Raw genomic sequence first — 18,255 nt, 5'->3', positions numbered from 1 at the left:
CCTCTGCCGTGTGTGGCTGTCCTGTTCATGAGGCCTACTGGATATCAGCAGCCCAGATTTGGTAGCTCCACTTAAGACCTGCTGAGTTGATTTCTCTTTGCCGAGCGGGAGGTGTGAGCCAGCGACTGCCACTGCAGCTTGCTGCTGTTCCCCATGTTTTTCAATTGACAACCCGTAGCTGCCCTCGAAAGCGGCTGGCTAGAACGGGCGATCTAAAAGCTTGATCAGCCGAGATGTCTCCAAGCCAGAGACCTGGTTGCAGTGTCGCTCCTCCTTCCTCGTTCACCTACCCGGTGACCTGACTGGGATCCAGCCATCCAGCCTGGTTGCGACATGGAGGCTCCCGTGCAGTGCTGCTTCCAGCTGGTGGAGGCTGCTGTGGCAGTGGGCGGGTGGGCAAGGAAGGCATGGCATTGCTGCCCTCCTCTCCCTCCTCTTCCCTTCCCCTCCTCTCCCTCCACTTCTCCCTGCAGTGTCCTTGTCTCAGCGCGCGCTGGGAGCCATGGGGAGGAGCAGCCAGCCCCAAGCGGAGCTGCCCCGCTGTGGCACATGAGGATCCAGAACAAGCTCAGCTTCCTTCTTGCCAGCTCTGGGAAGCTCTTTGTGCCTGCTGTGGCCACCGCCTGGCCTGCCAGCTCCTCCTGGGGAAGGAAGTCATCCCATCCTACCCCCGAGGTGTCTTCTCCCACAGCCGTGGGAAGAGGCCTGACTACGCCTGCCTTCGCTCGACGGCTTTTCTCTGCTGCTTGGGCTGTCCGATTGCAGCCCCTGAGCAGCGATGCTGGCTCAGGAATTCTGGGAGTTGAAGTCCATGAGTCATAAAAGAGCCAAGGTTGCCTATGCCTGCTGCAGCTGGAGACAGAGTCCGGTAGATTCTCCCTTCTCTCTCCTCACCAGCCCCCCTGCCCTCCCCCCAAGCCTTAGACTGAGGGAGGGAGGGAGGGAGGGAGGGAGGGAGGGAAGGAAGGAAGGAAGGAAGGAAGGAAGGAAGGAAGGAAGGAAGGAAGGAAGGAAGGAAGGAAGGAAGGAAGGAAGGAAGGAAGGGAAATTTGCCCTTCAGAATATAAACAGTAATATGCCTATTGAAAAGTTTGGTTTCCCTCCTGCCCACTTACAATAGTAACTCATGGATTCCTACACACACACACACACACACACACACACACACACAGGCACCCTGCAACCTGAGGGGGGGAGGGGGAGACAATGGAAGGGAGGGAGGGAAGGAGGAAGGGACAAAGAAGGAGGAAAGAAAGGAAGGAAAGAAAGAAGGAAGGAACAATGGGAGAGAGGGAAGAAGGAGGGCACCCACCCCAGCCCCACGCCCCTCCACCAAAGACCCATGGATTCTCCCCACACAGGCACCCTGCAACCTGAGTGATGAGATGCCCCCCTCCCCACTCCCCGGGCATTGTCTTCGTTTGTTAAAAAGTTGCAAAAGGTGATCACATGACCCTGGGACATTATGACTGTCATAAGTATGAATCAGTTGCCAAGCATCTGAATGTAAATCACATGACCCTGGGGATGCTGCAGCAGTCATAAGTGTGAAAAATTGTCATCTTTTTTCAGTGCCGTCATAACTTCGAACAGCCACTAATTGAATTGTTGTAAGTCGAAGACTACCTGTACTTTATCATTTCTTTCCTTTATTTTTTTGGTCAAGTTTTTGACACCTTGCTGGGCGACTGGTGGTACTCGGACATTGCCTTATCCTAAAAGTGGTACAGTGGGTGGAAAGGTTGAAAAGTCCTGCTTTAGGAAACGTTCTTGTATCAGAGACCCACCAGGGAGACTCCAGGGCTGTAGACTACACTGGAAGGAAGAGAATTAACGCACGTCTTCCAAATTCAGATGGCACGAACAGAATAAAATAGTCGATCGATAAAATGATGCATCATAGCTGAAAAATCAAATCTCTGTGAGATGGGCCGTTTCTACTTTTGATATGCAAACAAATGTAAATCACATCAGATCTGGATGCAGCGGGTGGTAAACTAGCCCTGTAGAACAGAGAACGTGGATTTTCTTTTCCTACTCCAATTTTTTTTAAAAAAAAAAATAAAATAACACCCAGGCAATGACTGAAATTCAATTATTTATTGTTTTCTTTATTTGAGTTACACCATTTTTTTTCTTCAAACACACATTCAAGGCTGCTGATTATATATTTGTCTGCTTTTTTTCCATTGGGCTGTTTATATATTCCCCTGCTTCACTGTGTTCCATTTGGGACACTATAGAGACTTATGCATAACATCAAAGAGCCTAATAGCTTGATAGGATATACAGGCCCAGAAAAGGGGACAACTTCTTGAGTGGAGGGAAGCGCTTTAGAAGAGAAGCTTCATCAGGAGGAGCCCAAGGAATGCTGGGAAGAACAATGCAAAGGAGGGAGGGGCTTTGCTGCAGACAGCTTGTTTAACGACAGCTCCAACTTGTATACCCGAAGAGTCGGGTGTTTGGCTTGTGATAGCCTTCCCTTTCATACTTTCATATAACTTGCAAGCATCTTCCGTACTGCAACTTTTCATAGTGGTTTGGATTTTCTGGGTTCCTAGAGAAACAGAGAGAGGTCAGTGATCAGAGCCATCACTCAGACTTCAAGGAAATCCTCTATCCAGCCAAATACAGGTTTCCACTACAGGTAGCCCTTGCCTTACAACCACAACTGAGCCAAGGGTGGGATTCAGCCGGTTCGCACCGGTTCAAAAGAACCGGTAGCTAAATTTTGTTGGGTTTTGAGAACTGGCTGAATGCACACCGTTTCCGGAAGTCCGTTCTGGGCCTCGGAGGCCTGGAGGAGGCCTCTCAAGCCTAGAATGGTCCAACGGAAGTGCGTGGATGCCACTTCTGCAAACCTGTTCTAGGGCTCGGAGGCCTGGAGGAGGTCTCTCAGGCCTAGAACGGCCCGCCAGAAGTGCGTGGATGTCACTTCTGGAAGTCTGTTCTAGGCTTGGGTGCCCAGACCTGCATCCGTGCAGAGAACCGGTTCTTCAGGTATTTGAATCCCACCAAAGTTTCTGTTGCCAAGTAAGATGTTTATTATGTCGTGGGCTCTGATGAGCAGGAATGAAGACACGCAGTTGAGTACAGGGAAACTCATTCTTTATTTAAGCTGAAACTGTACTGAGGATTTGGAGTCACCCTGCCACAATATATAGCCAGACCCTCTGGTAGCAACCAGTCGGATTGAACCCATGTTTGCCACCCAAAGTTGACCAGTTGCAGGACCGGAGACGTCCTGTCTGGGTTGCTGGAGAACCATTAGTACTCCAGCAACGCACATGGTGATATTCCAAAAGCCCAGTACATAACAATGTTACATGAATTTTTGCCCCATTTTATGATTGTTCTTGCCACCGTTGTTATTGTGGGCTATTGTCTGCAGGAAAAGGCCTTTGAGCAGAAATCTGTCTTCACCAAAAGCAGAAGTTGTTATTGTTCTCATGGGTCAATTTACAACATCATCGCTCAACAAATTTAAAAAGCGATGGGTTTCTATTGGGTAACAAAGAAGACTGTCCTTGTTTGTGGGTAATAAGAATGGACCCTCCATGTATATCAGATCAAACGATAAAAGTGAATTCTTTTTTGGGGGGGGGCTGTCCTCTGGAGCCAGTTTTCAGGTTGTAGACATTTTATTCCAATACTTCCCCTTCGGGGGGAAAAAAAGCAAAAACAAAACTTTGTAGAACAATGGCAACAAAATGCCAGCCCTGAGATACGTACCTCCATCAGACATGTTAAGGTGATTTTGATTCAATAAGCTGAAGTTGGGTCTAGTTAGTTAAGTATTGTTTCACGGATGGCCTGCGATTCTGCAGGGACAGGAATCTCTTACATGCAGTCCTTGACCTACGACCGCAATTGGGGCCCAAAATTTCTGTTGCTAAGTGAGAACATTTGTTAAGTGAATTTGCCCCATTTTACAACCATGCTCGCCACAGTTGTTACGCGAATCACTGCAGCTGTTAAGTTAGCAACACCGCCGTTAAGTGAATCTGGCTTCCCCACTGAAATTCAAAAGTTTACAAAAGGGGATCACACATGACCCTGGGACACTGCAGCCATCATCGAAACGAGTCGGTTGCGAAACTTCTGACATTTGATTATGTGACCAAGGCAATGCTACAAGAGTCATAAGAGAGGGAAACAGTCTTAACTCACTTTTTTCAGAGCCACTGTAACTTTGAAGTGGCACCAAACAAAACTATTGTATATTGAGGACTTCCTGAACTATGTTCATGGCCAGGCTCAAATGGTCATGGACAATTATGTGAAGACCCAGTTCTTTGGAGAAAGCCACAATGCAGGGGAAAGTAGAGAAACAGAGGATGTCCAGCAAGAAGGTGGACAGACTTCATTATACAGTGTTGGTGGTGGGTGGGCATGGTAGGAAGACTTGAAAGACCCTCTCCAACCCTGATGGCAGAGGAACCATCAGATTTATGTAGCTTGCAAGATCCACGTTATTTATTCCCTTGCTGGGAAAAAATAGGATTAGTCCTAGTTACCTGCACTAACTTCAGTCGTCAAAGTCATGCAGACACCATTCTTCAAAGAACATTCTTGCTTCGTACCAGTACAATCTGAACCTTGTGAGGTACAAAGTTCACACATCAAGGAACTACCTGGAGAGGGAGGAAAAAGTGGGGGGGGGGAGTTAAGAAAGTAGGGCAGGGATAAGGAATCCAAAACCCTTTCGATATTACAGGTTATGACCACAACTGAGCCCCAACTGAGGCTTGGTGGAGCAGTGGGCTAACGCCTCCTTAAGTAACACCAGCTGCCTGCAATTAGTGCAGGTTCGAGTCCCACCAGGCTCAAGGTTGACTCAGCCTTCCATCCTTCCGAGTGGCGAAGGGGGAAATGAAGACCCAGATTGTTAGGGGCAATAAGCTGACTTTGTAATAATGCCGCTTGGGGTTTGTGTGAAAGCCCTAATAAGCAGGCATATACATAGAATGAAGGCTACTGCTAAGTTTGTAAGCCACCCTGAGTCTTCGGAGAAGGGCGGGATATAAATGGAATTAAAATAAAAAATAAAATTCGTGGCTAAAACATTTCTTTTATGACCTTTCTGGCCGTATCACTGCTAAGCAAATCACTGCAGTTGTTAAGTCAGTCACACGGTCGTTCAGTGAATCTGGCTCTCCTCCGTTGACTTTGCTTGTCAGAAGGTTGCAAAAGGGGATCACGTGACCCCAGGAAACTGCGACTGTCATAAATATGAGTTAGCTGCCAAGCGTCTGAATTTTGACCACGTGACCGTGAGGGATGCTGCAATGGTCGTAAGTGTGAAAAACCTTTTCCCAGTGCCGTTGTACCGAACCAGGACCCTCAACAGCCTTAGCTAGGCTGGCCAGTGGAGAGGATTGGTGAGACACAATCAGGCTTGTATTAAGGTAAACTTAGAAGAGGCACAATTTAGCAGAAGCCATTGTGAGGTGTAGGAGGTGCACGCTACTAAATCCTGGCGGGGAGGGGAAGAATAATTAAGAAGAAGCACAGGTTAGACAGAAAGCAAAAACAAATCGCCTCTGTCCCATTTGGAATCTGCCGAAATTCCTGGGGCAAGTAGCAAGTTAGACCTAGGGAGGAAGGAAGCCTTTCCTAAATTGACTGTTGATTGTTCCACAGGAAAGTTGATGATAATAGGACAAAATGCTTGCTTGGTAGCGTTTGCTTCCTGCTCTAAGGAACACCCTGTTCTCACGCAATTAATGGAGCAACTCTCCAGCTGTCTGCTTACTGCCAATGAATTGGAATTAGCTGGACCGTTTCCCATCAGAAAGGCGATGATAAAGCAATTCTAGAAGACCGCCCATCAACAGCCAGTAAACCAAAAGACCCAGCCGCCCCAGAAGAGGGGGGAAAAAAAACAGGAGTCATTGATAACATACATTGTAAAGGACTGCGACAGCCACTACGTAGGACAGACAGACAGACGAACTGGCAGAACACCAACTAACAGCCACCAGAAGTGATGAAAACTCTTTAATTACACAATGTATGGAGACCCTTAACCATAGTTTCAATTGGGAAACACAGTAGATAGAGACAGTTGTGGGGGGGGGGGAAACTGAATACAGTGAAGTGTGGCAATGGACTAGTTAAGGATGTATAACTACGGGGGAAAATATCTATGGCACCTGTTTTCCTTACTTTCCTAAGCAAACACTTATTTGGCTTAATGATTAGTCCAGAGCAAACCTGATTACATGAAAGGACCAGGAGTGTGGCAAGTTCTCTCTTGACTTGTATAAAGGTAAAAGGTAATGGTAGTCGTTTCCAACTCTAGGGGCCGGTGCTCATCTCCGTTTCAAAGCCGAAGAGCCAGCGCTTGTCCGAGGACGTCTCCGTGGTCATGTGGCCGGCATGACTAGACCCCAAAGGCGCACGGAACACTGTTACCTTCCCACCGGAGTGGTCCCTATTTTTCTACTTGCATTTTTATGTGCTTTCGAACTGCTAGGCTGGCAGAAGCTGGGACAAGTAACAGGCGCTCACTCTACTACACGGCACTCAGGATTCGACCCGCCAAACTGCCGACCATCTGATCGACAAGCTCAGCATCCTAACCCACTGAGCCACCGCGTCCCTATTTTGACTTGTATACTTTTCAATAAACCTTGCTCTGTATTCTGACTCTACAACCAGTTTTTCAAGCACAGCGCTCCATCGTTCTCAAGGCTTTTCGCAATCCCTAGGAAATCCCTCGCCCCAAGTGAGGATCATCTAAGGATCCTCCTTAGATCCACTGACAATCCCCTCACCCCACCCATCCACCCACTCCCGGAGGACAACCCTATCCATACCTGTAGTCAAGAAGACGGAGAAGAAGAAGAGACCCACCAGAAGCTGCATATTGATGAATTAGGCACAGAGGTAAAAAGGAAAATCTCGTCTTGAAGGAAAACCCTTTTCTTCACCAACCTGTTAAAAGTGCCAACTTGTTAAAGGTGCCAATCATTCTCTTTAGTGCCCAAACTAAGACAAATGTAAGTAGGAGCCACTCAAATTGGTGGATTTTGCTTCACAAACAAACAATAAAGAGTGCTCACTTTATTAACTCAGTAATTATTTTTGTACTGGGTGGCATGAGAACATGGGGAGAAATATCTGCAACACTATGCCAAAATCCAATTAACTAAAAGTTTAGTATCTCTCTCTCCCTCCCTCCCTCCCTCCCTCCCCCCTCCTCCCTTTTCTCTCTTTTACAAAATAAATTTCTGCTTCTCAACCACCCTGTGCACAAGCTTCATGTTTTTTTGTCGTTACAAATTGACACGACTGTTTAGACAGTCATTCCCCCACCCCCTTTTGCTAATTTCTGCATGTAAATTTTTCCGATTATTTATTTTTTATTTTATTTTAGTAGCCTAAAATCCCCCCCCCCGTCTCCTGTTTTAAAAAGTGCTTGGAGGGGGGGTTGTTTATTGTATTGAGATTATCCTCAGGAAAATTAATTGAAAAGCTGGAAAACAGGAATTGGGTGAAGAGATGACTGTCTCAGAAAAGTGTAAATCTCCTTACACATCCGTTAGCTACTTTGCTAGAAGAAGCCAAGGTGACACCCAGGAAAATCTTGTTGAACTGCATGCAGTTTGCAGTCTCCTCTGGGAAAAGAAAATTGCTTGCCTCTGCCTACTCCACCCAAATTGAAGAATATGCCACTTAAATCTTTGGGCTATACTATCATGAACTATTCGTGATAATAGGAAGCTCAGACTTCATTATCTCATGGAAATGCTCATCTCAAAGAGACTAAATGACTTACCAGCTGTCGTGAAAGAGATCCTGGAGAGAACCAGACTCTGATGTCCTTTGAGATCCAAGCTTACGAACAATCGAGCATAAACCTCTGTCTATATCTGGCCAAGAATTTCAGAGGGGAAAACATCTCTATAAAGGGAGGAGCTTAGTCTAAAGCACCCCACCCTTCTTTCTGGAATGACGAAGACTAGTGTAAAAGAGAGGGGGGGGAGAGAGAGAGATAACAGCTTTGCAGATCAGATCCCTCTGAAATATCTTTGCTTTCCTCTAAACAGCTTTGATGTCACATAAATCCAAGCTTCATTTGACAAAGGGTCGGGGATGGGGTGGGGTGGATGCCACTTGGGGGGGGGGAAAGAAAGCTGGATGCTCAAATCCAAAGCAGAAGTGGAAGGAATGGCTGCATTTGAATGCATCTTTCACGATGAGTCAACTGCAAACCTGGAGTGTGGGTGTATTTTTGCTTAATGGCTCGTTAGGAAATATGGAAGGGAATCGCAGTTTGCTCCATAGATATTGCAGTCAGTTTTGGCAACAGTTCATCACTGCAGCTCACAGCAGTCCAGTTGAAGTCGGTGCTTCCCTTGCAACCCCTTCCCCAGTTATTATTAGCAACTGCTCCTCCTGTTTACAGAATGGCTCTGCTCTCAGCGCTTGCCAGAATCCTGCTTCTAATTTGCTTCAGCTCGTAACTGTTTGGCCTTTCCTGTAAATGCTTTTCAGCCAGAAGAGTTCTTGTTATTCCTTCTTCCAAAAAAAAAATTAAAAAAAAATTCCTGCTGCTTTAGACCCCACTGGGAGCTACGAATGCCAGATTCGGCTTGAGAAGTTTCCCAAAAAAAAAGTGTTTTGGATAAATTTACACCATGAACCCCGTTAAGAAAGTCGACGAGGTTCAAAACCAGGCTGAAAGCCCCTCAGATAATTTAGTAAGCAAAAGTTCGGAGTTGCCGAAAAGGAAAGATGGATCTGATGGGCAGGGGTTCTGAAGTTTTGCTTGATAATATATATTTGCAAGTCTCCTAGCAAAGCTGACACACATAAGATAAAGACTTTGCCCTTTAAGGCTGGCACGCTCTAGTTAAGAAGGAAGAAAGCAGAAGTAGCTAGTATGTTCCCTTTGCGGGTGTTTCTCCGAGACACCATATGTTCCCTTTTGGGTGGTTTAGATGCTTCCCTCAGCTACCATATGTTCCCTGGTGGGTTAGGATATTGGGTGTTTCCTTTGCTGTCCTATTGTGACCTTGCATTCATGGTTCTGCAAATGGCCAGAGATAGCGGGGTCATCTACACGTATTCACAATTTCTACTGTCCTCTAAGTCCAGGTCAACAGATCCGTTCACTTTTTCTTCAGCTTGCCAGGAACTCTGGAAATGACAGCAGACAGACTTACTAGAGATAGCAGCTACGTAGCCCCTCTCTTCAGGTCTACATCAAGGTTTAATGTCTGGGGCTTTCCCCTCCTTTTCATAATTGTCTTCAGGGGGAAGGAGAACAAACAGGAAATGATTTATGAAATATTGTTACGTCAGAGATGACAATGGCTACAGCCCTTTGGTCTTTCATAAAGCTTTAAAAATGTGGCTGAGTACCCAGGTCTGAGGCTCAGAATCTGTTAAGGGGAGCATTTGATAGCTTTACTATTAATTGCTTAACTATTTTGGCTGCTGCATGTATGTATTTTTGGGAAATTTCTAATGTTCTACAGGTAGTCCACAGTTTATGACCACAAAAGAGCCCAAACTTTAAGCGAGACATTTGTTAAGTGAGTTTTAAGATCTTTCTTGCCATAATTGTTACGTAAATCACTGCAGCTGTTAAGTGAGTAACCCGGTTGTAAAGTGAATCTGACTTTCCCATTGGCTTTGCTCATCAGAAGGTGTCAGGGTATTGATTTAACAGCTAACCAACTTATGTAATGTAACATGTAATGATGAAAATGACTCAGCAGCAGTGTTTTTTTGGTAAAAGAAAAAGGTGCCGGAACTCACACGTCATACAGCCCACCTTGCCTACCCTACAAGGTTCCATCCAAAAACGGTGCCAGAACTCCGTTCTGAGCGTTCTATGAGAAAAAAAGCCCTGCAGGGTCTGTGTCCCTTTAAGAGCCTTTGTATAAAAGAAAGGTTCTGTTGATGTGTTCTCTCTTCTTCCCTGCTATAATTGTGGTTTGTTGGATCCTCCTGTATTAGCACATATATATGTATATATAGGTGGTACCTTGCTCGATAGTAGTAACTGTGAGAGGGATCTCGGAGTCCTAGTGGACAATCACTTAAATATGAGCCAGCAGTGTGCTGCAGCTGCCAAAAAAGCCAACACAGTGCTAGGCTGCATTAACAGAGGAATAGAATCAAAATCACGTGAAGTACTAATACCACTTTACAATGCCTTGGTAAGGCCACACCTGGAATACTGCATCTAGTTTTGGTCACCACGATGTAAAAAAGATGTCGAGACTCTAGAAAGAGTACAGAGAAGAGCAACAAAGATGATTGGGGGACTGGAGGCTAAAACATATAGGGAACGGTTGCTGGAATTGGGTATGTGTAGTTTAATGAAGAGAAGGGTGAGGGGTGACATGATAGCAGTGTTCCAATATCTCAGGGGCCGCCACAAAGAAGAGGGAGCCAAGCTATTCTCCAAAGCACCTGAAAGCAGGACAAGAAGCAACAGATGGAAACTAGTCAAGGAGAGAAGCAACCTAGAACTAAGGAGAAACTTCCTGACAGTTATAACAACTAACCAGTGGAACAACCTGCCTCCAGAAGTGGTGAATGCTCCAACACTGGAAGTTTTTAAGAAGAGACTGGACAGCCATTTGTCTGAAATGGTATAGGGTTTCCTGCCTTAGCAGGGGGTTGGACTAGATAACCTCCAAGGTCCCTTCCAACTTATTATTATTATATATTTGAAGTTAGTAAAAATAAAAACGATGAACTCCAGGATATAAGAGAAAATTCTTTATTGCTGAGCTTTTGTCAACAAGCTGTTGACATCATTAGAGCAAGGGCTGAATGATAAGGGAGTCAGTACATACACTTGTATGGCAGTTATAGCGTTCAAATTGTGAAATGTGGGTGTGGCCTGTTCGTGACAAGCTTGCTCATTATAATCACAGTGGTTCCAGCTTTGCTGGAAAAGACCGGCCTATCTAACTATCTATCTATCTATACAGTATATAACATGGTTTTTATTACTGTTAACATGTTAACAGTTAACAGAGGTAAAAAGGAGAAGAAAATATAAAACAATATGACTCAGGCAATTGGGCACAAGACAATAAGCATTGTACTTCCTCCCCTGTGATTTTTTTCAAAATTATTTTGTTTAAATAAATATAGAAATAAATAAAAAGTTGGCAGATCTATTTGCAAATCTGAGAGAGGCAAAATTTTCTAATAGTCAAGAATTAAGTATAGTATGTGGGAAGTCAGCCCCCCCCCACCCGAGAAGGAAATATTAAAGGGGAAGAAAAATATATTTCCTCAAAGGATCTTAAAGAGGCAGAAAAGCATGCCCAGTTTTTCTTAATAGCCCCAAGTCTCCCTCCCCCAAACAGATGTAACAGCTCTGTAGAAATGCAGATGTAAACCATTCAGGAAGGTTGGAGACCCCCAACTAGAAGATTAAGAAGACAAAGAGACCTAAAATCTACATACCACACCCAAACTCTAAAACAGGACATAATAGATTCAACCGACAGATGCCAAAGGGACACAGGTCAAAATACATGACACAGGAAATACGAAGCCTCAAACAGGAATAGGAAGCAACCTCAAGAGCCCCAGAGGGTATTAAAAAACCCACTCCCTACATGTGCTCCCTCTCTTTAATTCCAGAGCCATCTTCCTGTCTGGCTCTCCTGTTCAATAAACTGCAACCTTCTTTCTAAAGCAGTCACCATTTTGATTATTCCCGGCTTGGACTGAACCACGATGAAGACTTTTCCTTCAACAAGTATTAGCATGGCAATCCAACAGAGCAGCAAAGGAGACAAAACTAGCTAGCCAAACTAGAAATGAGACGCTGTTTCAGAAAACAGCAAGGCACGAGTCCTTTCCAGATGCAGACTCTTCCTTGCAAAATTGTTATCACAAGGAGTGCCTTACTCACATGTAGGGCTTAACTCACTGAAAGGCAGAGTGTGTAATTTGCTCAATTCATCCATTCTGGCTGAAAGGAATGGAGAGAAGGACAGCTGACAGCGGAAAACCATAAGATATATTACTCTTTTTTTTTTAAAGCTCATTTAATTTTCTAATTCCCTTCAACTGAATCACTGAGCTTTTGGTTGTGGTCTCTAGGCAACGGCTGTGTGTTTGTGCGTCTGTCTAAATCTTCCTCCCAGCCCAAATTCTAAGGAAAGGCAGCAAAACATTCAAATCCCATTTGTTTTAAACCTGGAGTTTATTTTTTTTACTGAACTCCACGGGGGTGGGGGAAAAAAAGTGAATTACGAGCCCAGATGCTACAGACCGTAGGAAGGCTGTGGAATATGGAATATGGAGTGTAAGGGAGGCAATACTGCAGAGCAGAGCTGAGCCACTCCAGTCCTGTGCTTATTTCACTTAGACAAGTAACTTCAGGATCCAAAGGCTGGAGAAAGTCGTCAGGAAGGAAGCCAGAACTTGGGTTGCCCCCGAGAAGATACACTTGATTTTGTTGCTATGAAGTATGGACTCTTCGCCACTTTCCATGATAGCGCACATATTTTTGGAACTGCATCCTTTCATAATGTGGTGGGTAGCTTCTCCATCTGAATGGGAAGAACAGAAGGGTATCAAATAGCGGAAGAGCCAAGATTTATCAGAACTTGAACACGGCTCCCACAGGGACTGACCTAATGATCCTCCAGGCCTCTGTGTGTGTGTGTGTGTGTGTGTGTGTGTGTGTGTGTGTGTCCCTGTCTCTTTCAGCATCTGCCCAGCCAGCACCACAAAATTGACTATAAAAGGTAGGCTGTGAAAAAGCTGAAGGTGGTGGTGGGGGGTGGAGGCGGAGAAGCAAAGGAGATGTGTGTTTGCGTGCAGAAGTTAAAAACAGCCAGAAAGGGGTTTTTTTCTCCAGCGGTATTCGCAAGGAGTTAATAGTAGGAGTAGCTGTGGAGAAGAGTGTGAGCTGAGCAATAATATGTGAGTACGCAAATCCTTGTGGGTGTCTTCTAGGGACCATCCAAGAATTGTTGGCTCTTTTGTGTCTTGAGCCCACCACATTGGGTCTAGTTAAAAGTACCTGTGACAAAAAGTCTAGCAGCAAAACTCAAATAACTATCATACTGTCCCCATCATCTCTTTCTTTTTCTTTCTCTCACTTGTTCTCACCCTCTTTGTCTCACTCTCTTTCTCTCTGTCTCTCTTTCCCTCTTTCTCTTTCTCCCTCTTTCTTTCTGTTTATTTCTCTCTTACACAGACTTGTTCTATCACTTTCTCTTAATCTGTCTCTCTTTCTGTCACTTGTTCTCTCTCTCTCTCTCTCTCTCTCTCTCTCTCTCTCTCTCTGTGTGTGTGTGTGTGTGTGTCTCACACACACACACACACACACACACACACGCTAGGAAATTCTGGGAGTTGAAGTCCGCACATCTTAAAGTTGCCAAGATGGAGAAATACCGATCTACAGTTTGTTCCAGGCTGCCTATTTATTTCAGTGGGGCTTTGAGTGACCCCTTAAAGTAGCCCAAACGTACTCCAGCTTCCACCATCATTCAGCTAGAATGCCTTGCCAAATTGTTCAATCCCTCACGAGGTATGGGTCCTAGACAGTGGGGAGATTCAGCCGGTTCACACCAGTTCAGCAGAACCAGTAGCTAAATTTTTGCTGACTTCGGAGAACCGGCTGAATGCACAATGCTTCCAGAAGTCCGTTCTAGGCCTGGGAGTCCTGGAGGAGGCCTCCCAGACCTAGAACGGCTTGCCAGAAGTGCGTGGATGCCACTTCCGGAAGTCCGTTCTAGGCCTCAGAGGCCCAGGCCTGCTCCACGCAGAGATGTGGTTGTTCAGGTATTTGAATCCCACCACTGGTCCTAGATCTTGGGCAATTCTAACCCATCCGCTTGGAAAACGAAAGCATTACCGTCAGTCAGGTTCATAGTTAGAGTAAAGCACTCAGCATCGTTGCCATAGCATTCCACTTTGTCCTCTGTGCAGGGTTTCCTCACGCTGTTGCAAGCGGGACACTTTTTCCCTTTGGGGTCTTTGTGTAACTCTGGCACTGAAAGAAGAGGAGTCAAGGATTCTTAGCTGATTTATAGTCAAAACTGGGGTAAGCTTCATTCAGAGTCGAGCATACATGTACAGCTTACAACCGTTCGTTTGAAGCGGCTGTTTGAAGTGACAAGATCAGCATATAATTACTGTTTTCAATACAATGTTCTTCTTAAATAATCCTGCCCAACAGAATCCCCTTCCATTCCCTTCTCTTCCCTTCTCTTCCCTTCCCTTTCCTCCCTCCCTCCCTTCCCCTTCCTTCCATCTCACCAGCCATCTCCACACAGGGAGGGTCCCCCAAAATCAAGGTAGGGGCTACAACTATTGATTGTGATTGAAGCCCCATCCCTTTTACGTGTGTCATAAAGCTGTGGGTGCCATCTTGACTTGTATTTTTTGGGTTGGGGACGGGGTCGTACAGTACTTAAACAGAGAAAGACACAGAGAAACACACAGAGAGAGCCAGTCTGGCTTTTTGTTTAAGGCAGCAGGCTAGAATCTGGGAGACAGTGAATTCTAGTCCCACCTAGGTGATTTGGGGGCCAGGTCAGTCTCTCTCAGACCAACCCACTGCACAGGGTTGATGTAATGGAGAAAATAGGAGAAGGAAGGAGCCTTAGATATAGTTGCCATCCTGAGTTGTGTATGAAAGTTGTTAAGTCGTGGGCTCTGGTGAGCAGGAATGAAGACACACAGCTGAGTACAGAGAAACTCATTCTTTTATTCAAGCTGGAACTGTACTAGGACTTGGGGCGCACCCCGCCACAATATATAGCCATACCCTATGGTAGCAACCAATCAGATTGAACCTGTGCCTGCCACCCGAGGTTGACCAATTGCAGGACCGGAGACATCCTGTCTGGGTTGCTGGAGAGCCGTTAGCTCTCCAGCAACGCATGTGGTGTGGTACCAAAAGTCACTGACAGCTTTTCAAATTAAGCTGCATAAAATTCATGAAGAGCCACTTAATGGCCCAAAGCTTGCTTCTCCCCCCACCACCACCACCCTTTTTTCATGCCTTTGAGTCATTCTTGACTCCTGGCGATCGCCTGTACAAGGCCTCACGGTTTCCTTGGCAAGGCTTTTCAGAGGTGGTTTGCCATTGTCTCTTTCCTAGGGCTAAGATAAAGTGACTGGCCCAGCTCACTCAGCTGGCTTTGTGCCTGAACTGAGACTAGAACTCCCAGTTTCCCAGTTTCTAGCTGCTGCCTTAACCGCTGCATTAAAGGTTGCCTACCTGTGATCTATCGTGGATGTTATTTGAGCTGACAAGTAGGGCTAAAATCCTTAGTCTAAAGCAACTCTTACATGTTGGCGTAATTTTGGAGCAGGCTTCCTCTGTGCAGCAGTACAGTTTGTGGTGGAACATTTGTCCATCCCCCACTTGATAGTACATCTCGGACGTGTCACACGATGCGGAAACGCCACAACTTTTCATGATATTGTACTGAGGGACGTTATCTACAGTGGAAGTCAGAGGAGAAAATAAAACACTGTTTCGGGGGATTGGAAAAATGCCTTGCCTAGGGACGAGGAAGATGGCATTTGCCTGAGCGACATGTTTCATGGACCTGCTCTGTGTTCAAACTGACTTTGTTCCCACAACCAATTCGATTATTGAATCCTGAATGTTATGTTAGGTTGAGATATTGAAAGATAAACTAATCTAATGGGCTGCTTCACACAATATGCATGAGGGGGGGAATAGAATGGAATGGAATGGAATGGAATGGAATGGAATAGAATAGAATAGAATAGAATAGAATAGAATAGAATAGAATAGAATAGAATGGAATGGAATGGAATGGAATGGAATGGAATGGAATGGAATGGAATGGAATGGAATGGAATGGAATGGAATGGAATAGAATAGAATAGAATAGAATAGAATAGAATAGAATAGAATAGAATAGAATAGAATAGAATAGAATAGAATAGAATAGAATAGAATAAGCAGAGTTGAAAGGGACCTTGGAGGTCTTCTAGTCCAACCCCCTGCTCAGGCAGGAAACCCTATACCATTTCAGACAAATGGCTGGCCAGTCTCTTCTTAAAAACGTCCAGTGTTGGAGCATTCACAGCTTCTGGAGGCAGGTTGTTCCACTGGTTAATTGTTCTAATGGTCAGGAGGAGGAGGAGGAGGAGGAGGAGGAGGAGGAGGAGGAGGAGGAGGAGGAGGAGGAGGAGGAACTTAACAAATGAAGGGTCTTGGTGTTCTCTAAGCTTGGTGGTTTTCTTTCAGACATTTCATTACCAGTGCACTGATGATGTTCCCTAGCTGGGTAATGAAACATCTGCAAGAACATCACTAAGCTCAGAGAGCACCAAGGAGCTCACAGTTCAACCCTGAGCTACAAATATTCTCCTCTATTACAACTTAGCAAAGGTAAAATTAACCAAGCTTAGAATGCTGTGCAAAGGCTTCTGACCCCACTATGCATCTTGAGTGAAGAGTGGGAGGCTGACAGTAGCAGAGACTAACACTGGAAGAGGCTGTGTGTGTGTGTGTGTGTGTGTGTGTGTGTGTGTGTGTGTGTGTGTGTGTGACACAGAGAGAGAGAGAGAGAGAGAGACGGAGAGGGAGGGAGGGAGGGAGAGAGAAAGAGAGGGGGGAGGGAGGGAGAGAGAAAGAGAGGGGGGAGGGAGGGAGGGAGGGAGGGAGGGAGGGAGGGAGAGAGAGAGAGAGAGAGAGAGAGAGAGAGAGAGAGAGAGAGAGAGAGAGAGAGAGAGAGAGAGAGAGAGAGAGAGAGAGAGAGAGAGAGCGCTTTGATAAGCAGCTTTGAACTTTCCTGAACTCTCACTCTGGGAAATACAGTGGAGAATTTTCCAGCCGCACAACAAGCAGAGATTGCTTTGCTACAGTTGGGAATTCCCATCCACCCACTGACACACCACCCCCCACCCACCCACACTCTTTTCTTGCTTCGTAGATCCTTGCACTGACCCATAGTAGACAGCGTAATTGCAATGACGCAGGTGTCCCCTTTAGTGCAGTTCTGCTTGGGACCCGTACAGGAAGTGCTGTTGCTCATGCAGATTTCACATTGCAAGCAACCACCTTGAAAACAGGAAAATAAAGACGGATACAAACTGGTGTGTTTGAGCCATGGGCACCACAAGGCCCACATCCTGAACCTGCCGAGAATATAAATTCTTGCTCCTAGCGGTGATCCACAGGGCCGTGGTAGGAAAAGTAGAAATAGTACGAAGGGCAAGAAGATATATGGGTAGTGTTCATTGTTTGTTTGTCTGCTGGTTTATTCAAGTTGTGGGTTGCTCTAGAGCGGTGTTTCTCAGCCTCAGCGGCTTGGAGACAGGTGGACTTCAATTCCCAGAAGTTGAAGTCCACCCGCCTTCAAGCCGCTGAGGCTGAGAAACATTGCTCTCAAACTGATGTATGATTATATTTCTCTTATTTTCATGTGTTTATTTCCCACTGAGGCCATGAGGGCCTTTTCAGCAACACCCTCAGAGGAGGTTCAAAAATGTCCAGGCAGTGGTTGTGTTTGCACAGTTGAAGCTCCCACTCCTTCTACAGAGGTGTCAAAATGAGTAGAGTTTTGACCTCATGTTTGGGACAGCCATCTTGACTTTTATGGGACTACTTCCTCACACCATGGATGCCCAAGAAGGGACCTTAGGAAATACAATGGGATCAGAGTTAAAAGAGAGTTTGTGCATGGGGAACCCTGCTTCCATGGGAGAGATGGCAGGTGGGAAGCATTTTGGCTTAATCGTGGCTATGGAAATTTCCAGAAGGAAAGATGAACAAATTACGAAGTCTGTATGATGAGGGTGCATCCTCCCGAGGTTGTATTTGCATCCAGTATTGTTACTCAGGTGAAAAATCCAACCATTCTTTCAGCACGTTATAAGAACCACTTCATATTTATATTCAAATATAGCATGGCTTATTTTATATTTACGTCTATATTTCTATTCCATTTTTTAAAGATATTTTTATTTCTCCAGTCCCACTGGCCTCCCAGAAGTTGGTTAAAGTGGCTTTTCCAGAAAGCGTCTGTTTAATTAACAAGAATAGATCCATCCAAGTGCCAATGTTTACTGGGATGTTGTTTAAATTAAAATTAGATTGATTGGTTAACAACCTTCACATCCGTTCAGCTCCCGCCCTCTCCTCTTTTTTTTAATCGGATTTTGTATTAACTTTTTATGATTTTAGTTCATGTGGTTTTTCTTTTTTTAACGATTGTTAGCCACCCAGAGTTACCCCGAGGTAATAATAAAAATACTGTCAACTTTAGA

General features: G+C 45.3%; 2 protein-coding genes and 1 long non-coding RNA gene across 3 annotated transcripts in view; all 3 read right to left on the bottom strand.

Moving 5' to 3' along the window:
- The window catches only part of LOC310644329 (interferon-inducible GTPase 5-like), a 133,104-nt gene that overhangs the window by 24,965 nt on the left and 89,884 nt on the right, over positions 1–18,255 (bottom strand). The gene's annotated exons all lie outside the window — the stretch shown is intronic.
- LOC310644346 lies at positions 2,086–7,967 on the bottom strand. The gene is made up of 4 exons (XR_014493285.1): positions 7,784–7,967; positions 6,822–6,939; positions 4,518–4,634; positions 2,086–2,557 (listed from the first exon to the last, which is right to left on the bottom strand). It is a non-coding gene; the product is annotated as an uncharacterized lncRNA (long non-coding RNA).
- LOC310644781 (phospholipase A2 inhibitor gamma subunit B-like) lies at positions 12,352–17,021 on the bottom strand (the record flags this gene model as incomplete). The annotated part of the gene is made up of 4 exons (XM_083370089.1): positions 12,352–12,539; positions 13,856–13,993; positions 15,298–15,450; positions 16,934–17,021. 4 exons carry the CDS (start codon positions 17,019–17,021, stop codon positions 12,352–12,354), a joined length of 567 nt encoding a protein of 188 aa, XP_083226215.1.

The sequence above is a fragment of the Vipera ursinii genome, assembly GCF_947247035.1.
Source record: "Vipera ursinii genome assembly, chromosome: 9".
Lineage (NCBI taxonomy): Eukaryota > Metazoa > Chordata > Lepidosauria > Squamata > Viperidae > Vipera > Vipera ursinii.
The sequence above is the reverse complement of the archived record's forward strand: the minus strand, read 5'-3'. Positions and strand labels throughout refer to the sequence as shown.